We start from the raw sequence: 26,948 nt of genomic DNA, 5'->3' as shown, positions 1-26,948 counted from the left end.
ATGAATAAATCCAGAAGTAGCAGCATGTTAACGTGAAGCACATGAAGTCAAACGAGTTCCGTGCTGTCTCCCAGTTTACTTGGTTGCGTCCAGCAGACACGACATCTCTGGCGCTTCCCTAACAAGACTCCCTATAGTGGGACCTTTCAAAGCTGTGAATATTATAAATATGATATATAAACATTATAAATATTCTAAAAATGGCCTTTCCCCCCTCTCTCTAACCACTTTTCCTGACTTCATTCGCAAATGTCATAAGGTCGTTCACGAGGAATTCAGGAAGGACAGCGGCGCTCAGAAAAATCGAAACTAAGCTGAGACTAGACAGTGTGATACATTCAGTCAGTCACAGCATGTAATGTGTTCATGTTCAAACATTAATACCGGCACCAAAAATCCAGTTTCCCTCGGCGCGTGGTGTAAATGTCTTCAGTTAATGGTCAAGTAGGTGTGTCGGAGCTAATGAAGAGGGCAAAACGAAAAAGGGTTTCAAGTTGTAACAATTTTAATTTCCTGTCATGAGCTTGATCAAGCACAAGAAAAGCCTTTCACAGCACAAGGAGAGACAAGAGAAAGAGCACAATATTACAGAGATGATAGATGGCATCTGTTTTCACCTTCATGTCACAAAAGAGAGAGAAAAAAAATGAAAAAAAAGAAAAAAGCAAGAATAAAAACTTGGTTCAACATGTTTTTCCATGGTGATAAAAGCTAAAAAAACAAAACAAAAACAAACAAACAAAAAAAAACTAGCAATGTTCAAATCCTCGGGAACATACAGATTTATAATGCAGAAACACTACAACACTTTTCATCCCACCCCCAACCGCCCCACCCTCTACACTACTCCTGAGGCCGAGGGCAGCACGACCACAGACCAACTAATACCGAACACTGTACACGGGCATCAGTCGCCGCGGCCTGAAGGATTTCTCAAACCGAGACTGTTTCCATTGGTGTCAGGAATATTAACTCTTTGACTGCCTGCTAAAGGGGTGACATGGTGTGACGGTGGTCCGTCCATCCCTGCGGAGCCCAGATTCTTTTGGGGATTTTGTTTTTATCTCATCGTCCAGACTTTTTCAATTGTCGCTTCTCCGAGCGCTTCGGGGATTTCACCTTCGAAGCCAAACAATAGGGTCTCTAGGCTCTAGAGCACTGAACAGTACGTGCCAACAGAGAGGGATGAGTCCTCGGCCAAGCAAAAATAACAGTACGTGACGGAAGGTTTTCTCAAAGCCCTAATGAGTCATTTTGGCTGAGAGAAAAAAGCCTATTCTCTGTTGGTCAGCTTGGTTCGTGACGTACATGTAAACGCTAAAAGCCACCGTTTCAAACATCCAGTTGGAACTAGTCGCTTCCTCAGAAGAAAAGTTCTACTCAGTGAGGTCACAGTCCTCGAACAAAGTTGGAAGCAGGTTGGGGTTTTGTAGCAGACGCTGACAAACTCTGTTCTCTTCTGTCTAACCAGAGTGTGTGAGCGTGCGTGCGTGGAAAATGTGTTAATTTCAGCATTTGAATCATTTGTGGAAGTGGTGTGTGTGAATTCAGGGCAGACGTGTGAGTATGAACGTATCATGAATTGCCGACCTGGTGCCAGTTGTTGGTTCAGGCACTGGTAGTTGATTTTTTTTTCATTTTTTATTTGAGAATCTACAGCGGATTTACCCGTAAAAACTCTCTGTCAAATTCTCCCTGCGTGGTGCGTGCGTAGCTGTCGGTGCAGGTGCGGGTGCGTCGGGTGGGGGTACTAACATCAGCAAGAGAAGCCGCTGGGTTTATTTTGCAGGGGGGGGGGATCGTACAATCTCTGGCTCGATCCGACTGCGTTCTTCTCACCAGGAGTAAAGATGACGGCGGAGGGTGGATGGAACCGCAATAAGACGCCACCTTCATCTTCCCGGTTCTGTTCAACAAATCCTCCCCTGGGCAACTTCCCAGCAGCCATTTTGCGACCCTTTTACTATCAAATGGACGAATCCTAATTTTGCGATCATTTTGAGGCCGTTATTCATCAGCTATTTTTCACTGCCATTACGCATCCATGGAGTCAGATTTCAGTTTTCAAATTATACACATATATATTTTCTTTTCCCCAGGTCGCAAAATGTCGCCATTCATAGCCATTCATACATATTGTTGAACTCCTTGTACAGTAGTAGAAATCCTTCATCGGGAGGGTATTCGTGTTTCTGAGGAATGTTGTTTCTGTTTTGCTGACAGAATTAGGCTCATTTGGATCAGAGGCTGTAGCCTGTCTTTTATTGTGTCGACTCAACTTTTTGTTTTCCTTCCTTCCTTCCTTCCTTCCTTCCCTCCTTCCTCTTTAGCAACGTTTTTGGTTTTTTTTTTTTTTATATAATAAATCTTAGAAAAATGCGACACCTTCGAGAGGAGATCGGAACCAACTGCCTGAGTTCTGTCCTCGTGATTTTCGACAAACGTCGCCTTTAACCACATCCTCTCCCGTATTTTGGTTGTTGCACGAATTTCACAGCGTTAAACTAAAGTTCCACATTTTCCTACAACAGAAGACCTCAGAGCTACCTTGTACAGAGCGATCTGTCTTGACACGTCTGTGGGCATTATCTGTTTTTGAGACTTTGCTTTGAAACTGTGAAGGTTTCGCGGGGGGAACAGAGAGGTGAAAATGTGACTGACTTTTGAAAGACGAAGTAAAATGGAGAATATTGGAGAAGGATCGTCCAGGTCGAGAGCTGTGAGCCGAGGCCACAAAAAAAAAAAAAAAAAAATTTCTACTCTACAACATATCACTGTTATTGGGACAGAATTTCACGTAGGTGTGAAACCACAGAGATGAGCTGTATATGACAGATACTGTGAGAGCGAATGCCAGGACGACAAAAGCGACGCCTGCAACGAAAGATGAAACTAACTATAATTCTCAATAACCGTACAGAACAGAGCCGGCTCATGTTTGACTGATGTTAACGGGAATTTTGAGAGTTTTGAATCTCCTCAGGATCTAAATGGTTTTTACAAAAAACAGAGAATCCTAAAGAAGAAAAACCCTAGAGGAGACTGCAGTTCACTTACTCGACGGTTCCTTCTGAGGAAGGTTTCACACGTCCAGCTGTGATGAGCTCACGGACGCCGCGGCACCTCCCACAAGGAACGGCGCCGAAAGCTACACGTGAACCCCTGTATCCATAATGCCGCATTCTGAAAGGCAGTTTTACGGCCAGCGTGGCCAAACGGAACATAATCTGCAACAACATACTGTAAACAACGGATTTAAAGAGCCATAAGCGAAACCGGTCTGACGGTTCGTTAACCACACGCATAGCTCTGAGATGCACGTACTGCACGTCTTAAATGCTGCCCAGGAAACTATACCAATCACTGCTTTTAGCTGCCGATACAAATCAAGTGATCACATACGCTAACCAGGCAGTGGTTGACAGGAAACCGACCGCGAACAGCGTCACTATCGGGTCAAGAACCTGCAGAGCGTTATATTTACATGCTAACTAGTGAGTTTTAAGCAGAGAAGCGACTCCGGTATTTTCAGCAAAGTCACTGAAACGACCCACCAGGCTATTACTGTGAGTCCACGTGTGCTTTTGGTCATTTTGCCCCGTTAGGAGTCAGTGTCGGCGACACCGTAACGCGTCGGGATCAGTAATGTGACAGTTTCGAGATGACCAGACCGCTTTTAGACGTCCGATCTCTCATCTGGGAAAAGCCATCTGCAGCGTTTTTCCAATGTTGGGTCAGACTGGTTACCAACATATTCCATACCCTGGAGTGGGGCTGACTGGTTTGCCGTGTATGTTGGTGACGGTTGTTTTCCTGGTCAACACTGCGGGGCGTAGCACATTAGGACCCAAAGAATACAAAGCTGTAGTAAAAGTACAAAAAATTCTCTGTAAACCCTGACGTAGTTAGCTTGGTTTTATATTGACAAGGTGTTCGATGGAGTATTTGCAGCTTTGGAAAGAAAAAAAAAAAATGAAATATTCCATTACTTACATTAATAGCTGCTTCAGTGTTTGTACAGTATATACTGGCTGGTGGTGGCAGTTTTAAGACAATGTAGTTTTTTTATTTTTATTCATTTACTTCTTTTTTTTACAAATATTTGTTGAGCTGTAGGTTTGAGGCGTTTTGTTTCTTTGCACATTCCCTCTGAGGTCGCCCGACCTGTCAATACACAACTACAAGAGGTCGGAGGTTAATGGGCTGTGATGCAAATGCCACTGTAGAATTTGTGTCGAGGGCCAGAAATCACATTTTCACCTTTGTGTTACACCCTAGGGGGAAATCTCCGAGCGTAAAGACGGAGATTTACGATTGTTTGAGGAGGGGGCGGTCGTGTCTGGAGCTGCGTTTGTTCTGAGGACAGGTTGGGATTCCCGCTCTCTGCTGCCTGGATGGTGACTAATGTGGATCTAGGTGGTCTGCAGGGGAGACACAGAAGACAGTATTATTTACAGAGAGAAAAAACCTCGCACAGCTCGTTTTCAAAATTCAGCCGTTTTTACCCGAAAGTGAGTTCAAAGGAAGTGACTCCTCTCTCCCTGCGCTCTCTCTCTCTCTCTCTCCTCGTTTCATTAGCTTACCCAAACCATTGTTTTGCATAGTTAGCGTCCTAGATTCAAACATGTTTTGAATTTTTTATTGTGACCATAGTTACTTCCTAACAGGCTGACATTTACTTAGGTGACTCCGGCTACCAGGAGACTCTGTGATGATGCTAAATATTTACTTTGTAGAAGGAACATATGCACCCAACAGTCTCCATTTGTTGGCTGCCTCGCCAACGGCGGCGTGAAGGATAAACATCTGTCGTCATGCGTACCGTGCGTTTTGTGTATAATGGTAGTAATAATTACATTTATAATTCATTATGTGCGTAAAGGGAAATATACACCGGCGGCATCACAACACCTACGTCTGAACTGTTTGCTATGTTAGTACTCTCTCGCACACACTGGGCAGTGACGACATGGGTGCGATGGGTTTTATTCCGTTCCACTTCCTGGGTTTGCACATTCCAGCTTCCACGCTTTTGTCTTTGTGGTGCTTCGGCCGTCTGCTGCGAACTGACTCCTCTGTAGCGGTATGTGTCATTTTTTATACAGCAATATTGACATATATCATCAAACAGTCCATTTTCAGCTAAGCCAGTTGAGGAACTGTTGATGGATAAAAGAACCAGACGGCTGGGGCTAATACATGGTACTTCACCACGGTGAGGCTAAATACAACACTGGCATATCAAAGTTCATTCGAATTATTCCTTAGTTCATTCATTTGCAGCATTGTCCACGGCGGTCTAATACAACCAGAGGTACTGAAATAATACCCACCTTGTTAACAATGGTATAAAACTGAAAAACAAGCGAACGGTTTGAGAAATTTCTATTGTCAGACGCTACACGTGCTTGTCAGTTCATTAGGTAATCCTAGCTAAGGTTAACGCCGTTTTCGTGCTTCTGTCTTGGAGAACTGTGTGATTCAACTGTGTGATCCTACTGGATCATGCTGAGTTGTACTGCTTTGCACTTTCACCTCCGCCGATTTGCACTGAACTCGGTGGAGGGAGGGGGCATTGGGTCAGGGCAGACGCGGATCATTTACTACGAATTTATGTTTTTTTTTTTCTCTGAAGTCTGCCGCATGGTTTTTGCGCTCTCTGAGTGCGTGTCTAGTTGGGTCATTGACGTCAGTGGGGGTACGTTAAATAACAGAAACACCACTTGATTATTGCAACACATTTTAACAGTGTCTCAAACTACAGCCTCCAAAACGATCACACAGTTGAATCAACAGCTCTCCAAAGCACTTTCAACAAAAACTCTACAATATAACCTTGATGAAAGTAGGATTTATTGCAGACTGGATTCGTTTTATTGACCCAATCCCAATATCTCCTTCTACAGTATATAAACAGATTTGATTTGGTTAGCTTACACTAAAAGAGAAGAAACAGGATTAGGTCAAAACCTAGCATATGTCTGGACCCTGTCTGGTCAAAAAGTTGCTAAATGCCAATAGATGACGTAATACAGTCATTTTATCCAGTCGAGTTCCCAGTAAAGCTGTTCTCATTTCCATGTTTTTCCTGTTTCTGTCGTCAGACGACGGAACAATTATGAAATAGTGACTGTAACCGGCCCACTAAGACGACATCTTAACCATCTGTCACTTCCAAGCCATTTCCAAGCTGCTGCGTCGACGTCGTCTGAGAAAATCACCAGACACATAAATTAAAGACGACGGTTGTGCTGTGATTTCAAATGATCAGTCAGAGAGAGAGAGAGAGAGTCAGAAGCTCATTCTCATCCGTTTCGGCTGGCCTGTGGTCAGTTGAATGAGACGCACGGAGAAGTGTGTGCCTGCGGAGGGAAAGCCCGGGCTTGAGCTCGCCCGGCAACACTGGTGACTCGCCTCCACGGAAAGTAGCTAAGTTGCTAACTTTGTCGCCGGGTGCTTTTGTGAAGAAAAGTCGCTTTAAGGGGTTTGACAAGTCCGCAAAGCTACATTTGGAACATCTGATTATCTCAAAAAGAATTTGGCCTTATGTCTTATGATATTATATTTTTTCCTGTTGTCAACGAATCTCATGAAAAGACCAAAACCAACCATTAATCTATCCTACTAACAAGTACTGTGTGTGTGTTTCCTCTGTGCTGTAGAGCTCCATTGTTTCCAAAAACTATGAAAAACACATCGTGGAGTCAAACTGTTGCACCGGGTGACATGTTCCTTCATTACCATGAACACACACGCACACACACACACACACGCACACACACACGCACACACACACACACACACACACACACACACACACACACACACACACACACACACACACACACACACACACACACACACACACACACACCCTGCTGAAAACAGTCCCTGACAAATGCACTATTCAAACCTGTCTCAGTCATGTTTGCTAAAAACTAGAGTGACCAGCTGTTTAATGACGGCTCCCAAATAAATTGTTTCATTGTTTAAAAATGCTCAGTAATTTCATTAAACATCGCTGGTATTGGTCCGTTCGTGGGCTTCGTCGGCAGTAATAAAGCCCCGGCATGTCGCTCGCCTTATCCTTTAACCTCACAGAGAGACAAAATATGTAAAATTCAGCTACTGTTCAGACTAGTATTTAGCAACATACAAAACCTTTCAGCTATCAACCGGAATATAAGCAAGAGGCCACACTGTATGTTCACTGCACGACTCAGTCGCCTCGACAGTTTTAACGTCGTCGGCACCATAAAAAGTGAGACTGAAGACATCGGGTGCTGGAATGAAAGGCGGGCTGACCTCTGCACTCTGCCTCTGCATCTTATGTATGGAGCAGGATGCCGGGTCTTCCTCCCCCGACCCTTCGCGTTCCGACTCGCGCTCCCGCTTTCCCGTGATGCCGCCTCTGCCGTGCAGGACGAGTCCTGAATGAGCAGGCAAGAAGGAAAACTTTGCCGTTATCGGAAACACTCTGACAGTACGTTGAGTCAGGCGAGGTTCGATGCATCCTCTGTGCTACTGACAACTAATGGGGAGGAACAGAGTCACCCTCTTGTGGCAGCATTCCTACACAGTAGACAAATGCCTCGACTTCCTCCTTCTGAAATTCAATTCTAGAAATTCTAGTTTAAGATTCATTGTTGAATAAAAACAAACTTGTGTCATTTTAAGAGAATCTATCAAATATCTATCAAATGACAGACTTGAGGATCGATGTCGCGCAAGAAAGATGGCCGCATCAGGTCCTGCCGTTTCCTACCTGGGTGTTGAGGCACAGCAAACTCGTGGTAGAGACGGCCGCTGGTGATGGCCTGGCTGGCGTCTGGCACTGAGTGGTATCCTGCGACAGATACATCCAACAGACACTTGGATCTTGGAGGTTTGTGAGAGGGCTCAAAGTTAAGCATCATATATGTATATATATGTAATATAAGCCGATCTTTCCCACAGGAATTTTAATTTAGCATGCATATGACTTATCTAAACAACAGAGTACTAACTATTGACTGGTGTAGTGGTCGGCACGTAAAGAGCAACTTAACGCCACACAGTTTATCTCACTATCAATCGAGCCTGTTCCCTTTCTACAGCATTCATTACAACACCAGGTATTTTCTTTTTTTCTCCCAGAGAGAATCAAGTCATCCCGTCCTCTAGGGGCCCCAAAGCGTCTGCATTTTGTAAAGCTTCGCTGAGCTCAGCTAGCAGTGCAAATGGCCATCGTCTTGGCCGTCAAGGTGAAGGTGGAGACTGGGTGGGCGGGGACTGAAGTCACTCTCATTGTTTTCAATGTTGGCCAGTAAAAAAAAAGGAAAAAAAAAAAAAAGCCGTTATCGGCGCTGTAAAGACTTTAAACTAGAGTCCTAACTAGAAGCTGCGGTACTTCGTTACACCCCGTGCTACTCAAACAAATAATGAATTAGTAATGGAATTTAAAAATTTCACTGCAGTGGCCCGGGTTTGATTCCCAGTCAGGGCAGGAAAAAACACGAGCTGACACTGAGTTTAGAATATTTGATCCCAGATCCAGATCTTAACATTTGTTTTTTAGCTGATGTTACGGGAAAAGCTGAAGTCATTTTCGGCGGCTAAATCTCAGTGACCATCTGCCCTTTACATTCCGATATTTTTTGTCTACTAGATACATTTTGTTGATAGAGGAAAGGTTAAACCTCAGGGTTAATCATCTAGGGACCATTACTATCCACAGCAAATGTCGTGACAATCTGACCAGCAGCTGCTGAAACATCTTATTCTGGAGTAACATTTCGAAGGACAAACTAAACAATGTCAACATTTAGTTGTGCTGCTTTTGTGTGCGGGATACATTTAGAGATTTGTGTCTTCGATAATGAATTCCAGCAAATGATGGCGAGCTCCTTTCCAAAAAAAACGAGGTCCTACTAGGCAGTTACTAGCAATTATTACAGGTACTTTTATAAAACGCGCCAGCTACCTGTAGCAGCGGAACGCTTGCGCTGAAACCAGCGACCGAGGGGCTGCGGCGGTCACAACCAGCAACACATGCACCACACACACAGAGTGAGGTGTGTGAAATGAGACGTCAGGTGATGACCCACCATGCTGTTGCTGCTGCTGTTGCTGTTGCTGTTGCGGTGGGAGCTGCAGTCGTTGTTGTTGTTGTTGTTGTCCAACACTGCTCGGCCTCGTCTGTTCTTCGCTGTCAAAGTTGAGCAGGATGCTCCCGCTGCCGTTACCTGTCGCAACGGAGCTCCCCGACACTCCAGGCACTGGAAAAAGAAACGCGAAGAGGACATGTAACCATCTCTTTGATGGCACCAACCATAATTTTTGTGGGAAACACATTGTTACTTGACATACAATGTGAATTGTTGTTGTTGGTCCCTGGCTGCTGCTCTCCGGGAGAGTAGGCCATCATTCCCCCGTTCCCGTTCCCATTCGTGGACGGCACTGACGCCAGCAGACCTGAAAGACACAAACAAGTACAACACCTTTTACACCTGGAGGAGACAGAACATCCATTTTAGAGATAGATCTTAGTTCCTCAGATTGTTTCCATTTTGCCATTCAACCGGGACAGATGCCAGGTGACTGCCGCTGATGGTCTCAGAGAAAATCTTGAAGATGACTTGAAACTATGGATTTTACATGGTTGGTTAGTTTTGTTTGTTTTTTAAAACTGCCGAAAACTAAAACTAAATACCAAACTGGCTGAACTCCTGCCGTTCTGCTACACATGGAGTGTTTCACACCACCACGCAAAATATTAGCAGTAGTATTATTTAGTCTGGTCCCTTTATCGGTCTCTTACCCAGTCCTCTGTATCGGCTAAGCTGCTGGTAGATCTGTTTCATCCTCTCGATGTTGAGCCGGCTGGCCTCTGCGTGATGCACCATGGGCTTCGGGTAATGGACGCCAATTATGCACTTGGCGGCGGCCTGCACGGGCTCCGGGGCGTTCCACGGGTCGTAGATGAACTTTGCAGGGAAACCTCGGAGGACAGGTAAGTATCGTCTGGAAGCACAGGGAGACATTAGACACGGCAGCTTGTGTCAACAGGACGTGGAAGGTTGCACCGCGACGCGGAGTAAATCGGGGGCAGGGATGCGAAAGGTTATTCTTTAAAAACAGGTTTGAAAAATCATTTTTCAAATATCTCACAGTAGTTAAAACTGATGCGAAAATATTTATTAAAAAAAATCTCAATATCTACTACTATATTTCCACTATTTCAAATATTAGTTTGACGAAGTTAGAGAGTTAAAGTTTGCGACACATTTAAAATTAAGTACGACTATGATTTTTATAAACCTCTCAATAATCAGGCATAAATCTACACATACAGGCATATTTTGGAAAAAAAAGGTCTTGCGCGTAGATAAGACTTTTCAGATTTGTTCTTACTGGAAAAGTTAGAATTTACTCATAATGTTATATGATGCATTTCAGTTTTATTTTTACAGCCCACAGATGAACTCTAACTGATAACAGCATGTATTATGGAAAGTAGTTGCAACAAAATGGAAACTACGAACAACCACAGCACTGCACAGTACGGCTACGGTACGTGAGAGTGCGAGTCACTGCTCTGCAAGTCTGAAACTCTTGTGGCACTGAAGTGAGTTGCCGTCACAGTGCACAGTGAGGGCTATAGTTCAAAGTGTGGTGGAAAGACGAGGGGCCGTGGTCCCGGACGACGACACAAAGCAGAAAGGTCAGCTCACAATACCATTCCAACCTGCTGAAGTTTTGCTTTTAGATTTTTTTTTTTTTACCCATTGGGCTGTCGTAGAGAGGCAACCTACCTACAGCGCTTGGTCCGACCTTACCGAGTCCGAGGGGGGGCGAGTGGAACGGTGGGAAGCGGCACAGTGAAGCGCCGAGAGGCAGTGAGAAAGGGGTGTGGGTGGGGGTGGTGCGGCCTTGCGGACTGGCACACACGTGCACACGAACGCACACACACACACACACACACACACACACACACACACACACACACACACACACACACACACACACACACACACACACACACACGACGGATGGCGCTCCGGTTGCTACGGAGATCGCCCCATCGCTAGGGAGATCACTGCCGATTGGGCTGATGATGCCAGGAGACGTCTACTGCAACACGCGGTTAGAAAGCAGAGGGTACTGTCTTTTAAGTGGTCAGCGGGCTGACAGCCCCCCCCCCCCCCCCCGCTGACTGTCCCCTCCCAAGGCCACAGCACCACACGCTCTGGGCTGGCCCACTAGGGGGCTCCCTCATTTCCCCCAAAAGGGACCACAACCCTGTTGCTAGGAAGACCCAACGACCTGCCAGTAGCAAGCGGTCCTACAGAGGACAGCGGGTGGTGTTTCAGTGACGGAGTGTCTGTCGATGCAGCTATGAAGTGAAACTTCTCTCCCCCTTTTTTTTTTTTTTTTTGTTTTTTTTAAAAAGAGACAAGATATGTATGAGAGAGTTTGTGTGTTTCGATACAACGCAAAATAAAATTTAATATCCTTTTTGCTCTATTTTTCTTAGTTGTTTATAATATTTCAATATCATGTGCAGTTGCAAATACATATTTTTACATATGCTTCTCAGGCACTATTGTGCCTCCTGTGCTCTCTGTATCATACTTTTTATAAACGTGTACTTGCACATTGATGACCGACATTAAATTTGGACTTTAGAACTTCGAGTTTACAACTTTCAGAATATTTCAGTATACACTGGTCACTAACTAATGGATGTGAGAAAAGAAAAGTGGCTCATATGCATTGCACACATTAGCTTATAATTGTATTATAAGCGTTATAATTATTTTCCCAGTTTTTGCCGCCGACAACTCGCACAATTTACCGTAATTGTCCCCGTGTCCTAAATTTTGGTATTTCCAGCGCCTGTGGTAATCCCCATTTTGCAATTTTTAAATTAGGTTGAAGATTTTTAACTCGACAAAATGCTCCCTCACCTCATTTTATCTGACCTAAAGAAAGTCTGCATCTGCTCACCTCCATTCACATATATTAGCCTATATTAGCCAGCCACTGCTCCAGGTCCACCTGAGCCAGCAGGCCTGCAGTCACATCAGCAGAGCACCACTGAACATTTCCCAGAGGGTTGCGTGACGGCACCGGTGCCAACCTTGCATCACTGCGACGGCAGAGCTATAGCTGGTCCAGCGCCTCTCCTCGCTACCCTTTGGGGAATGCATCATAGTCCTCCACCGAACGAATGCAGGCAAGGCGTTCGAATTTCCCTACCAAGTGGTCAAAATCACTTTTGACGAAATGAGACGCTACCGAGTTGCAAACCTGCCCACAGGGTGCTGCTGGGGCGCGAACAAAGTCCTGTCCCTCAGGGTTGCACGGGTAAGTAAAAGCGAACGGCCACCGATGTCTCAACTCAATCCCCGACTTCCATCCGAGGCAGCCCCTGCTGCACCCGAATGGAGGGGTGTGAGAACGGCCAATCATCTTAAAAGCAATCAACTACAATCTCCGAAGGGGAGAGGGATAGCTGAACTTTTCCCCCAGTCCCCCAAAACACAAACACAGAGCCACATCCAGGGAAAGAGAGAAGAAATAATCTACGCCTTTGTGGTAAAAATCATCTGGTGGCAACAGTTATGTTAACCGAAGATGCGCACGCGTACACAATCACCAAACAGATATTCACAAACAATTAAAAAGGCACGCATAGAAGTACACCGTGAACCCTCAAATTATTACAAAAGACATGCCCGACTCCAAAACCGAAGCGCTGAAGTTTAAACGGGTAAGAAAATGGACCGATGGGCAGAATTAAAAAGAGGAGGGAAGGATGTTTATTCTCTTCACTTACCCAAGATCTGGAGGTATCCCTTCATCCCTCCATCCCTCTCTCTCTCTCTCTTTTTTCTGGTAAATTAACCCTTGCATTATCTATCAGCTGCGTGTGTCTGTCTGTGTGCATAGGAGTGCGTGTTGTCTGTTTGTTCGTGGTTGTAATATCTGACCTAATTCTGAGAGCCAGGACAAGGAATTTTTTTTTTTTGGATGACTAAAATATTCCCACACTTCAGTGTGGGAAATAACCAGCTATTTTAAGGTGCTGCCAAGAAACATTTCTGACATGTAAATCCTCTGAGAAAGAGGATCAGAAAAGTAGTAACTTCAAAACAGCCCAACTAAAAACATTACTCAAAATGATGTGTACCCTCTTCCAATTTCTAAATCTCCTCTGACAAACTGACAGCATATCTGAAGTCCTTAATGCTCTCTCAGTGCACCTATGTTTTCCTTTGTGTGTGCAGTCCAGAGAGACAGAGGGGAAGAAGGGTGCCATTCAGGTTGGGGGGGTCAGTTGTTGGCACCAAGAGGCGATGCCAGGAAAGGTACCCACCTGATGAAGTCCCCGTTGGGGTCGGTGCGCCGGCCGAAGCCCACGGGGCAGTAGCAGTGGAAAAACTGCTGGAAAAATGAACTGCAGGACAGCCACATCCAGCTGCCTGCGTTCACGCTCCAGTCTGCATCTAGAAGCAACTCCTCAAAGACCTGCGGCAGCACAAAGGCAACACATCATCCACATGTTCGTTTTAAACTTGATGCAGAGGTTTCTCAAAGTTATGCCGGCCCCTCTCTAGAGGACAACAGGGCAGGTTTTGGGTCCGAGTCGCCCCTCCCAACCATCGCAGGGGTGTCCTCGATCCGAGGCTGGTCTGAACTGATTTTCTGCCCAAATGATCCTGTGGTATGACGGGTTTACTGACATAATCCTAATGATCAGAGCGATGGAAAATCATGTAGTGTGCACCAAGCCTTAGGGAATATAATGCAAATTCTGATGGCCATGCTGGAAGTCATAACTTCTAGGCTCCAGGGGAGACTGTGAGAAATGATACATGCTTTTGCTTCATTCAGCATTGGCAAAATGACGCTGAATGGCCTGAGCATCTGGGACTGATGCTGTCTGGCAGTGTCATCTTTGCCTCCACTATGTCTCCTCGTCTCCCCTTCAAACTCTGCTTTAGTTCCATCTTCTCCTTCATACCTTACACCCATGCAATTTTCCGCTGCTACAAACAAGCAAGAAATCCATTCCAGAACAAATCTGGCAACGGGGTACGCGACAATGACTTGATAAAACTAATTAAAATGACAAGAAATGGATATGGAGGCGTCCTCCATATCAATATTAAAATTTTAATTTAGAACGTCTACAATTCTGTTACGATACGAACAAAAGCTCCAGAGAAGCTCCTGAATTGACCTCGAGACTGTTCTGTCAACATCAACCCCAAACTGAGATATCATACACCGCCCCCCGTGTTGTAAATTCCTGCATCCTCACCTTCATCCCTTCCTCCCAGCTGATCCACAGGTCCCCTCTGGTGAGGAAGCAGGCCACTGCGTGCCTGGCCAGGTGATGGATCCAGCCCTCCTGCCTCAGCTGAGTCATGATGGCGTCTATCCAGGGAAAGCCTGTCTTAGCCTCAGCCCACTTGGCAAGAGCTTCGGGATTTTTGTCCCAAGGGATGCGGACGCAAATGGGGTTACCCTCCATCTTGTCAAAGCGTGGGTTGTTGGTCGCCGCGGTGTAGAAGAACTCGCGCCACAGTAACTGGCCGTAAAGGGAGAGCGGAGGGGAGCTGTTCTTTTTCACCTGGATGCAAAAATACAACAACATATTATTCCAAAAGGACAGTGATGCAGGTGCAAGATGTTGGTATTTCAAGATAAGATAATCATAAAAAATTTGGTTTGTAGCAGGTAGATTTTGTAACCATATGCAATGGAAGTGATTTTGATTCATCATTCTCTCTTTTTTTTTCCTTTATCCTTTTGAAAGAAAGAAGCGGGATAGTTTAATAGGACCTTTGGGACTATCAGCAGTGGGGACTTGTCTTGACAAAATCAAAAAAGGCTCTTGACTTGGAATGACTTGAAATCTTCCCCCAAAGATTTGAAATGATGTTATAAAACAGTGCGTAGTGCATCAACTCTTTACTCTCCTGACAACAGACATACACTGGCCAATCGTGCCGTGTGAGCAGGAGGAAAAGGCGCGTTTTAGAGTGCATATCAGCGGACAGAGTTAAATACTGGGACACACTGGGCCTTGAAGCACAGACAGCAGTGTTAGACCTTATTTGCAAACAGAACTGGCAGGTGCCGAGAGTTTCATTCTCTGGAGCAACCAAAACTAAAATGCGCTATGCAGGCATTTAACTTTTCCACGTATCCAGTTAATATGAAGTAGTTTACCAATACTGGCGGCATCAACGCAACCTTCGACAGCAAAATATATAAAGAACCACTGCGTACTGCCAAAGTCCTCGCAGCCATTCTACCCTGTTTTACATCACCCCATAGGCCGTGTGTAAAATACGCTGGTCCCGGACTCGTTAATTACCCTCTAACACCCACTGAAAATCTCAGGGCCCTCCAAGCGGACCTGCTATTTTGGTTCATGGAAGCGCAGCGGCACAAAGTGTAAAAGGGCCCGGGTGTTGTATATCAGCAGCTCATCAATCCTGTGTGTCATCGCCTCCTCCTCCCTTTTAGCAAAAGGTAGCATTTCACGTTGTGTCCTTGAGAGATGCATTACGGTGCAAATGCTGTTGCGTCACATTTTTAAGGTGTGATGTGACCATTTATGACGCGAGATAGAGCGGAAATAAAACTGAAACGGCACTTCTCAAATCGGATGATGCAGATTTATCAACATATCGGTCCTCCCCGATTGTTGCAATAAATTTAGCGCGCTGCAATACAAGTCTACAGGCAAAAGCTTCACTCCAAGTGAGCTACAATGGAGGAGTTGTGAGCTTACCTTGCGGTAGAGGTCAGTGAGCTTGAAGTAGAAAAGGCGACAGGAGAGGCAGCCAAAGCGAAGGTAGGGGCTGAGGCCTGTTGGGCTGGCCAGCAGCGAGTTGGCGTTCATTCTGGGGCGCTCAAAATTAGCCACCCATGCCTGGGGAGGAAAAAAAACAAAAAGAAAAGGAGAGAGAGAGAGAGAGAGAGAGAGAGAGAGATGGTAAATTGGTGAATAAACGAGCTGCATGATACAATTTAATAAAATGTTGTCATTTAAAGAATATGATTAAAATATATGTCAGTAATAGAATAAATCTGATTAGTTTCTGAATGCAGTCATATAATATTGACTTTTTATTAAATGCTGGATCAACTAATTACTGTCCATTATTCTGTAAAACCAGCTTTGATGTTTGTTTTTTTTTAATTTGTGTCTGAAAGAATTATTCACTTGAAGATCTACATTATCCCACAATTTTCTCAAACTTTTTCTGAAACTGTGCATAAACCTCAAAACAATGAAAAAAATGTGCCCAAAAGATTGTTTTTGATGCATTTAAGTGTAGAATTTTGTAGCCTCAAAGCAGCCTGAATGCCATTTCTGAGGGTTTAACACCCCGGGAGAAAATACATCAAATTTAAACTACAACCATCATGAGTACTTTTTCTGAAGAAGCAGTGTATGGAGGTGCAGTACTGACTTTTCTCTCCAGGTGGCGCTCTATCCTGGTCAGCGCCTCGGTCTCTCCCCCTGGCCACACTGCTGTGGGTAGGCCCTCGGTGTCGAAGCCTGGAAACACTCGTATGAATCACCCTCCTGGTACAACAGTGCCGTGCTGGCGTGTGGGATGGCTCAACAATCCTTCGGTTATGTCATGTGCGCTCAACTCAAATCTCACACGACACGCATCTTCCTCCAGCCAATCCACTTAACTAGTTTTTGCTGGAAAAACGCTCACAATGCAACAGTCCACCGTCGACAGGTGTGTTACACTGCACCTTTTAGCGACGGTGCAAACGGATGATGGTTCGAAAGGGAAGTGGGCCACTGAGTGAGGGCGAAAAGTGACTTTGGACCCTAACTCCTGGCAACGCAGGTATACGACAACCTGGTGGGTCATGTTGCACCACCACCCGTGGCAGTTCTGAGAAAGGACGGTAAAGCTATACTCAACATCGTCTGTGAGAACAAGTATTACTCATTTACTTATTTGGAGTCCAAGAGCGGAGTCTAAATAGATGAGTCCACCAATCGGAGGAAGCCAGTCTTTTCAGCTGAGCTTTACAGAGTGTCGGTGCTGTTCAAAGTTTTCATGGATGAAGGTCTAAAGACTGAAATGTCATGATTTAAACCAGTAGAAATGACTGATGGAGAATCAAATTATTTGGTCTCCTTCAGGTAAAGAGTTTTTGATCCTACTGATCCTACAACAGCAAATGTGCTTTTTTTGAAATTTAATCGCAGGCCGGGTTGTGTTCAGAGGCGACTTTTTTTTTTTTGGAATGAATGATGAGCTACATTTATTGAAGGGAAAATGCTCGACCGTCGCACCGGAGACCGGGGTTTGCACCCACCATCCCGTCTGTGGTTAGGTTAAGGCAACAAAAGCACTTTGGTCAAGTTTAGGGAAAGATCGTGGTGTTGGTTCAACATAAGGAAAACACGTCAGCCTCAATGTGTCAATGTGAACTTTTCCTAGTGGTCACTACAGATGAATATTGTACTAAAAAGATCGTTGTCTGTCACCATTTTGCTGACAGTACGCTGGTCAGTATAAACGTACCTAAGTATTAACGTGCTCGCCAGATACTTAAATTAACAACATATCCTCATTATGTTAATAGACAACGTAAATGCGGTCGCAGTTACAAGTCCTAAGTAACAAAATTAAGTACCGAAAACTACACAAACCTGGTCTAGCAATTAATGAATTACAAATCTACTGAACTCTACACTTCTATTTAAGGCTAATGCCTTGAATATCTTATTTATTAGGGAAGTAGGTGCACAGGTGTAAGAAGCAGATGGCTACGGTGAAGCCAATTGTGTGACTGCGCTGCAACCTTCTGTGAATGGAAACTAGAAATCTGGATAGAAACTCAGATCCAGTGAGCCTGTCACCTGCTTAATCCAATAGTGAGGGTTTAGAGGAGATTCTCCTTTAATTAGAAAAACTGGATCGACAGTTTAAGGAGGGTTAGTGAGTGTACAGTGTTAATGAGGGAAGGGATTTTTATTTTGTTTGAGTCTTAAATCAAATCACAATCTTTTTTAAAATTAGGTCAGATTTTAGTCACCACATGATTCACTCTTCTTAGTTATAATCTTGCTCTCATCTTTAAATGACACATTATAATTTCAGTTAAAGTTCACTTCTTTCTCACTCCTCAATTTTAGATAAAATGCAATCAATGACATTTTAGTCAAATTTAGTCAAAATTTAAATCAGATGAGAAAAAAGAAATTATTTAGAAGAAACGTTTGGCTCAAAGTACAGGCCGTATATTTTTTCTGGAGAATATGTTTGAAAAGTGGGGGGTTTATTTCACTTGAGGACTAGATTACTACACATTTACAACATCAGATATTGTTTTTGAATCTAGGAGGCTGGTGGTGTAAAACCGGTCCCCACAGAGTGTTGCATTTTATTGGTTGCTTGTAGCCTCAATGGTGCTAAGCTACTAAAGGCATATTTCTATATTTTGTTGCTATAGGGGTTGGTCTGAGGGAAGGTGTGCTCCCCGATCGCTGCCAACTTGCCCACATTTTCTTGTAAAGGTGTGTAAACTCTGTCCAGGTCTGCACTTGTCTAAGTCCAGGGGTGTGCATTTGTTTTCTCACCTAGCTCCTCCAGGGACGGGACCCCGTACTTGTCTCCATGGTCCTCAGAGATGGGGGTGACACAGCGACCCATCAGGGTGTCTGACAGGGTCTCCACGGGCATCTCAGGAGGATCCAGTCGACTGATCAGGGTCTGGAAACGCTTGTAGGTGAGAGGAGGCTGCCCGCCATTCAGCTCTATGATCCTGGAGAGGGGCAGAGACAGGGATCAGGGATTGGTCACGTTTTAATCTAAAAATCAAACAGAAATGTCTGGCTAATCCACACCAGTGGTTACGGCCTTGTTTTCCCTCGTCTTCAGTTCTGTTATTAAAATCTAGCTAAAGACAAGTGAATTACCCTTTTCACAACACTTCGGCACGTCGCAGCAGGAAAAGCAACTGCCTTCCATTCAGGCAAGAACCCCTTACTGGAGCTGAGCCACTGCTATTTCAATTTGTTTTACCTGCGCTTTCCCTGCTATGACAAGTCAAACTGTGTGATGTGAGAAAGGCCCGTCCGTAGTCCCAAAACCTGCCAATCGGAAGACGTCATCATAAAATAAGTTACGCGTATAAATAAGGATCACTTAAACTGTTTAACCCCGGCCATCTAGCAGCTGTCCCCGTTCTGTTACACAGGTGACACCGGAGGATTTGCTCCTGCTTTGCTCTGCATGGACTCAAGATGGCGCTGCTGACTGCAGTGGGACCCGGGTCCGGCAGGGAGCCTGGCCTCTCCTGCCTCTCGGCTCACACAGTTAACAGTGCAGTCTAAGTACAGGTTCACTTCAACACACGTAAGTCTTACACGTGAGGTGAAGTGGACAGCTCGTGAGCTTTCAGTGCAAACATACAGGAACACACAGTACCGCTACCGCTACCGCTACCAAGACAGTGATAGCCATGGGCTTGGAATCAGATTGAAGAGGCAACTGGTATCAGCCCTGAAATCCCTGATCAAAGCATTTATGGTTTTTAGACACAACAAACATGAAACATTTCAACCTAGAAAACTTTGTATCTTCTCACTAGCATGTTGGTTGATATCCTTATGAAGTGAATAGAAAATAATACTGAGGCCTTGAGTTAAGATGAACCACCATCTGGCCGCAGGACAGTTCACCCACGACAACAATCCAACATCACGCACTGTCTGTCTTTACGACTGCGTTTGTGTGTGTGTGTGTGTGTGTGTGTTAGTCTCTTCCTCTCACTTGTCCAGGTCGTAGAGGGTGTGCGATATCTTGACGATGACCTCCACCCCTGCCTCCATGGCCAGCTTCTTGATGGCAGCGTCTCGCTCCTTCCCGAAAGGCTCCGAGTCGTACTCGAAGGTCAGCCGGGAGATCTTCCATTCCTGAGGCGGAGACAGAGAGAAAGACGGTTTGCCCGTCAAAACTTCCCAGAGCCCAAGACTGACGTGTTCAGATTGCTCGTTTGCTCTGACAAAAAACTAAATTAAAAAAACCCCAATTTATAGAAATTTTTATGAAACAGCAAACCCCATTGTTAGAGAAGCTGGGACCAGCAACTCTTTGGTATTCTTGGCTCAAATGACTTCGTTTAACTGACATGATCAGAGCTGTTGTTGATTTTCAGTGGATGCTGACCTTAAAGAGCCGTGGGAACACATTGGCTGGTTGGCCCCTGATGACAAAAAGGCGGGAGTTGAGCTTCCGAAGGTTGGCGTCCAGGTCCTCCAAACACTGGAGGAGAAACCTGAAGAGAGAAGGCGGGGAGGAGGAAGACAGAGAAAGAAGACAACAAGATGTATAACTGATCTTCTGAATTTACTCTGGAGTCGTGAAGCACACACGGATTTTTCCCTGAGTTTTGTTAAGCATACTCAGCGAAATTTAACGTTTGATCTCTGTCTCTCAGTCTTTTGTTAAATCCTTACACAGATCCTTCACGTCGCTGCATGTTTCTTCTGCAGGTGTTTGTTTTACTATTGTTTTCTGGGCTCAGGGGATAAGTCCCCTGCCTGGTGTAAGAGCTGTAAAAGCTTCGACAAGAATCAAATGAAATGGATGTACATTGAACTCTTAAGCGTACGGCACATTAGCATCTCTACTAGTGAAAACCCTTAATATGTGCTCAACAAATGTGACTCGTCTTTGAATGTGGACATGAAACAGACACAGAGGATCATGTCCTTTACATTTTTTTCCCTTTTTTTGTTAATATAAACAGTGGCTGAGTATGTGTTCAGACACTCAGGGAGAGTTTCAGGGTTTTTGGCCGAAGGCCGTTTGTGATGCACATTTCCGTCTGTTCTCATAAATCACTGCTTCTGGTCAGGAATTAATTAATTTATTTTTTTAATAACGCTGACAAATGTTGCAGGCAGCAACCCCTGACTTCTCCGTTTGGCCGCGCAGTGCCATGTTTTTACTGCTTCTGCTTACACTACTTGAATTCGCTTTTGTGTTCCACGATACGTCGCCTTAAAGTTCTCTCTTTCAAAATTTGCGTGCAAGGCTTTTAACCGAGACCAGACATTCTGCCCGGATCAGTTCCATTATAGCTTCTTTATCCGGGTTCCCAGCACATTTGTAAAATTCATAGAGATTATTTCCCCCTATAATGCACTATACAATCTACGTTCATGTGACTAAGGGCAATTATAACCAAACTAGTCACATAAAGAAAACTGCACGTTTGCATTTATGAAACCCAAAATAATAAATCATTTACCTTACACCGTTAGACTGGCTAAAAGCTGTAACTGTCATTAACTGAATAAAAACTGTAATAATAAACACCTGAATGATGTGTGGCTGACACTGGGAATTCTAGGTGGTTAAGTGCGTTGCTCAGGAAGGTACAACAAAAGGTGCTTTCCCTCTGCAGTAAAATGCTGAGGGAAAGCAACACTTCTCCCTCATTTGTCCACATTTTTCATCTGAGGAACAAACTTTTGCTCCTTTCCTATCATAAAGGAATGTTTAGTTGTTAAATAAGGACGGCAGGCTGCCTAGCATTATATCCAAATTCCCTACCGTCACTAATAAACTGTGTTTGGGTAAAGGAGTGTGTGAGTGAGTATGTGCTTGTTCAACTTGAGGAAATTTAGATCTATATGGTTGAAGCAGGGTGACTGACAATTCCGACTCACTGGAGAATGAGGCATCGCCAGAACAGCTAGAATACAAAGTTTTTATTTTTCAGTTTTAACTCGTATTATTTTAGACTGTGTTATTGCATTTCATCGTATTAATTGCGCGCTTTGAATTTGTTTATTGTCTAAAATGCTTTAAAATGTACTTTACTTAAACCTGCAATAACTGATTTGTGGCCACCTGGGGGCAGCAAAAACAAGCTGTTAACACAACACTGCCGTATCAATCACTGTTTTAGTTGACGTGATGAACGTGGCAAACAATTCCTTCGGAGTTGTGTATCCGGCCACCTGATTCAATATTCCCTCACTTTCAACTCGGTTACTGATCTTTTCACTGAAAATGGCTGCCTGCTGTGGCCAAAAACGATGCTATGAGGGGGATGAGAGTCAACAAAAACAGTGAGGTCGCGGGACGGACAGCTTATCAATGAAACTGGCTATAAAGTTCCATAAATGTCAAGAGAAAAAAAAAAAAAAAAAAGGTTATAGACGCTTTAAGTACAGAATCTAATTTCTTCCACACCAGCAGGATATAATCAACACAGTCAGAGCGCACAGGGTCAAAGCTGTTAAAATCCTTTTTTCAATCACCCAGTAGATTTCCGTCACATGCATCTGCATGTTATCATGGTCAAACTGTTGAGCACCAGCAGTCTAGACCGTGCTTCGGTTCGTCGCGCCTGACCCGCAGTCCTGATCATTAGCGGGACCCGGCGGGATGACAGAGTGAGCAGACAGTCGGCGAGCCGAGCGGACGCCCGGGCAGCCACACGATGCTCTGCTCAGTTCTGCTCCCTTCTGTCTGACCCTGTCGGCCTCACCATTAAACCAGAGGAGGGCTACTCACAGGCAAAGCTCCGTTTGCTCTCAATCCGCGCACAGACGGGCAGAGCTGGGCTGCAAGGTTGCACACACTTGAGGCACGTGCCTGCTTATGCATGAGCTAGACAGAGTTATGAAGCCTGTGCAGGAGCTTCCATGCCATCTGGGTTGATCTTTTTGTCCACTCAAGGCTTCTCAACAATTTTCAAATGCTCGAAATGCAAACTTTAAATTAGTTTTTTAACTTAAAAAAACAAGCCCTGCAGCAATCAGACCTTATGGCAGGCACACATTTGGTCAACAGGAGAAACTACCGATGAATTAATGAGTTCTGAACCACACAAATAAAAAGGGAAATTGAATAATTTTGAGTCATTTTGAGTCATTTTGTGCAGAGGTGAGCCTAAGTTATTACGTGATGATACAAAAATGGATTTGTGGTTACACTGCTGCATGTCTTTGCACATACTAAACACCTTAGGTGACACAGAATGCACAGAAACCCCTCGATCTGCCTCTTTATTTGAATTGTGGTCAATCCAATAAGCTCTAGTGCCACATTTAAACATTCTTAAAACTACTATTAGCCAAGAGCGGGAAAAAAAAAAAAGCTAAATATTTGTTCCATATTTCAATAGATTGTTAAAGTTAAGATATTTTCTGTAACTTTTTATCTTAATAAAATGTTTATTCTACCTTATTTTAATTTTATTTTTTGCCTAAAACTCTAAGAAATATCGAAATCAGTCTTAAAAAAAGACACCGTGTGTAAATACCATTTAAATACAGAATGTAAACTCCTCAGGTCATTAAAACGCCAGAAATCCCACTAACAACATTAAGGTCACAACCTCAGTGTCCTCAATGTCAGCTACAGCCCTGAACTGAGCAAAAGAGGTGATCAGAGAAACATTCTTCATGTGAAAAGGAAACGTTAGTGAAGCTGTTTTTCTGAAAACGTCATCCAACACCATGGAATCAGTGATCGCTCCGCAAAAGCAAAATAAGCAGACGTTCGCTCGCACTCTCACGAACAGATAGTCCATACGTGTATCTTATCTCCGCTGCCCTCCTTCTATCCCGGTGGACAAAGAGCAATAAAATAATAGAGATGCTCAACAAATCATATGGGCGACATGCTATCAGCAGTGACAGACACACGTGAGCATGCACATGCAGCGGATAAGCATGTATGCCCACGTCCGCTCGCGCAAATCTTTCTGTGCGCATGTGTGTGTCCCCATGCACACGAGCACGAGCCAACGTGTGACGTGTGTGTGTGTGTGTGTGAGTGCCTGCGTGCACCCCCCCGAGAAAGCCTGAATGTTCCTCTGTGTTTTTGTCTTTTGTGTTGCTGGGTTAGCCACTTCCTCCTGATGTTTCTGGCTGCCTGCCCGTTTGTGTGTAAGTGTGCGGGTTGGTTGCCTTGTCATATATCAGTCCTTATATAACTGTTCTGGCCTACATCTGTCTGAACACGCACGCACACACACACACACACACACACACACACACACACACACACGCACGCACACACGCACGCACACACGCACACACAGCTTTAGCCCAGTAACCTCGTTCCCGGACACACGTGCACGTGCACACATTTGGTTCGCTCTAACTTTCTTTGGCTCCCTCTCTCTCTCAGTCGGAGTAGAGAGAGGAAAATAACAGGGAGTAAATGAGAAGCAGTGAAACCTTTTACAAAAAGAAAAAATTTGATTTCTGACTTCTATGTGTGAAAACCCTCTAAAGTCAACTTTGATGCCGTTTTGCTTTTTCATGGAAAGTTTTTGTGATTTAACTCTTATTTCCCACCAAACCTTTTATCACAACCACAGGACAAATCCACAGACAACTGCAAACGGCAGCTTTGAAGGGGTCCATTTCATATCCACCTGCATAGTTAATAGCCGTCTATAGAATCAACTGTAAACTCACGATTTGACTCTACTCCTTATGGTAGAGGTGGTGCGTTGCAGCTGGATATCCCATGAGGCTGACACATATATGGTGGGAGTCTGCATTTGATCTGGACTCAGTATCAGTTTGCTTATCAAAGCCGTTTGCATTCAGCTTCCATGGTGATCAACCAAAGCCAGGCTCGGACTACAGGGGCTTTGGGCTTATTTATCCCCGAATCAACCCTCCCGACAGTCGGGAGGAGAAATCTGGCCTGGGACCTTGATTGGTACCAATGTTTGGCCCAGGTTTATCTGCTGATGTGAGGCATTTACAGGTCCAGTCTGCTGAACTGCTCACAGACTCGTCAGGGCCACCTCGATAATATCAAACATGTTTGAGAGTTTGGAGTTATAATCTGGATGATTACCAATTTGATAAGGGCAGTCCTGGAGCAGCCGATGGTGTTGCCAAGCAACGGTAAACATTATAGCCCTCGAGGCTAAGGTTAGCTAGCATGCTACTGTTGACAGATATTAAAACTGACAGTAAAAATCTCACCTCCAGTTCTCGCTGAAGAGTAGACAACCTGTGTTGGCTGAATCTCCCCAACCATTTTCTCATCTATACTCATTTAGCCTTCTGCTTTTGTTTTGTCCTCGCTGCAAAGTATTGCTAATGTCACATCAAGTTGTTGCACCACAGTCTCCATTTTGTTTACATCTGCTTCCCGATGAGATCACGTGAGGCGGTGCACTGCTCCGCGATTACGCCCTCTGGCTCAATAAATCTTAATAACATTCTTGTAGTGTGTGATGCGCTGTTATTTTCAAATCTTGTACTTTGTGCATGTTTGAGATTAGAGAAAAGATCGTCTGTGAAGTTTCTCCTTATGTGTGTGATGCAGCCCGGTTTCTAAATTGGTTGGGATTTTTAAAACTGCTGTAGTCTAAGTCCGGCTTAAAGTTAAACGTAAGTGCAACTCAAAGATTTGACTGGGATGTGTACTTGTTGTTGGCAGACAGTTTTGAGTGGTAGCCTTATTAAAGTTCACAACCTCAAAATGGAATGAGCAGTGTAATATAATCATATTATATATAATCTATGAAATGTTAATTAAATCTGACACATTAGAGTAACAGGTGTAATCTACTTGCTTTGCATTTTTCAGGAGCTACTTGCTCCAAAAAACTGGGAACCCAAATTTTGAACTAACAGCTTAAATTAATGATATACAGCAATATGCATGAACGTTTAACTGGGAGACTTCGCTAGTCTCCTTAAACTATTAAAATACACCTACCGCTCTGGGTCTTAGAGTGATGTTGCAGGGCTAGGTTTGTATACTGTCTGGCAAAATACAGTATACCACATGCTGTCTATAACAGGCCTCCATTGAAGAGTTGAGTACTAGTCTGTCAACCTGCGCTAAAAGCACCAAGGTAAAGTCCCAAGAAAATCTGGGAAATAAAGCAGAAGCGGCCGGGCAAGGCTGAGATACAACGGGCGCCGTTGTAATTTTTGGAATTCCCTGAGTGTTGCAGACTGATAAAATCTAAAAGGAGAATCTGAGGAAAGGTTTTTCATTTTGGTTCAAAGAAATATGCTGGTCGACTTCAAGGCATCCAGGCTGAAATTCCAGACCAGTTGAAAATTTTTTGGCAGAGAAAATGAATGAATGGAAGATGTTTTTATTCCCATTCGGTCGAGTTACTCGGTGGCCAAACTTTAGCGGCCTGTGTGAACTACGAAGCTGTCTGGGAAAAAAGGCAACAAGAGTCAACTTCACCGCTAACGAGGAAGAATCCAGTTTTCCTAAATGTCTGTATGGTTTATTGTGGTTATGTGCATTTGTCGGACTTTGGGTTCAATATATGTTTCTGATTTAGACATCAGAAGTGGTTCCTGTTCCGCTTGTTGTTCTTCTATTTTCTTTGAGAAGTGATATATCTACATTATCTACCAATATCTCATATCGACCATATATGTAGCTAATAATAGTAGTCTTTTGTTAATATTACTGCTTTCAAAACCACACATCCTCCACTTTGGCCTCTGTGGAAGTAGAAACTGTGTCAGATCAGTGCTTTTATAAATCAAATAACAGAGGCGGAGTGTAATTCACATTGTCACACAGAGCTCAGATGAGTGCGCTTCATTTCTAGCTTTAATCAATCCACTGGAGACCACTAAAATCTTGCATTAAAGTCTTTGCCTAACAGTTCTGGAGTTGTACATGACAGAGTCAGATCTAGTATTATATCAAGTACCATGAGTGTTAAGACTTCACTGTGTTATCCACAACAAACAAGCTGAGATGGCACCCCTTTTTTATTGCCAAATAAACTTTTCAAACCATTTTTCTGCAGTTTTATCAGCTGTCAAACCATGGAATGAAATCAAACTTCAATGTGCAAAAGCCAAAAAAAACTATCACTTTACATGTGTCAGAAAAAAAAAAAAAAAGACTAAATCAAAATGTACAGTGGAGTAGTTTTAGATC

At 44.1% G+C, this 26,948-nt stretch overlaps 1 protein-coding gene across 5 annotated transcripts in view; it reads right to left on the bottom strand.

Moving 5' to 3' along the window:
* Nucleotides 1–487: 487 nt before the first annotated feature.
* LOC120803622 (cryptochrome-1-like) overlaps nucleotides 488–26,948 on the bottom strand; it is a 38,613-nt gene continuing 12,152 nt past the window's right edge. For 2 of the 5 annotated variants that reach the window (XM_040152264.1, XM_040152262.1), the window contains exons 3-15: nucleotides 20,208–20,316; nucleotides 19,812–19,954; nucleotides 18,617–18,801; nucleotides 16,476–16,564; nucleotides 15,791–15,931; nucleotides 14,309–14,620; nucleotides 13,361–13,512; nucleotides 9,800–10,002; nucleotides 9,349–9,453; nucleotides 9,087–9,257; nucleotides 7,766–7,878; nucleotides 7,306–7,430; nucleotides 488–4,421 (exon numbers count right to left, since the gene is read on the bottom strand). In XM_040152264.1, the coding sequence (XP_040008198.1) occupies nucleotides 4,268–4,421; nucleotides 7,306–7,430; nucleotides 7,766–7,878; nucleotides 9,087–9,257; nucleotides 9,349–9,453; nucleotides 9,800–10,002; nucleotides 13,361–13,512; nucleotides 14,309–14,620; nucleotides 15,791–15,931; nucleotides 16,476–16,564; nucleotides 18,617–18,801; nucleotides 19,812–19,954; nucleotides 20,208–20,316 (2,002 nt within the window). In that variant the 3' untranslated portion in view covers nucleotides 488–4,267. The remainder of the gene's footprint in view (nucleotides 4,422–7,305; nucleotides 7,431–7,765; nucleotides 7,879–9,086; nucleotides 9,258–9,348; nucleotides 9,454–9,799; nucleotides 10,003–13,360; nucleotides 13,513–14,308; nucleotides 14,621–15,790; nucleotides 15,932–16,475; nucleotides 16,565–18,616; nucleotides 18,802–19,811; nucleotides 19,955–20,207; nucleotides 20,317–26,948) is intronic. The other 3 variants (XM_040152265.1, XM_040152266.1, XM_040152267.1) reach the window with 3 other exon arrangements.

The sequence above is a fragment of the Xiphias gladius genome, chromosome 18, assembly GCF_016859285.1.
Source record: "Xiphias gladius isolate SHS-SW01 ecotype Sanya breed wild chromosome 18, ASM1685928v1, whole genome shotgun sequence".
Lineage (NCBI taxonomy): Eukaryota > Metazoa > Chordata > Actinopteri > Istiophoriformes > Xiphiidae > Xiphias > Xiphias gladius.
Note: the sequence above shows the minus strand (reverse complement) of the source record. Positions and strands in the feature narration are given on the sequence as shown.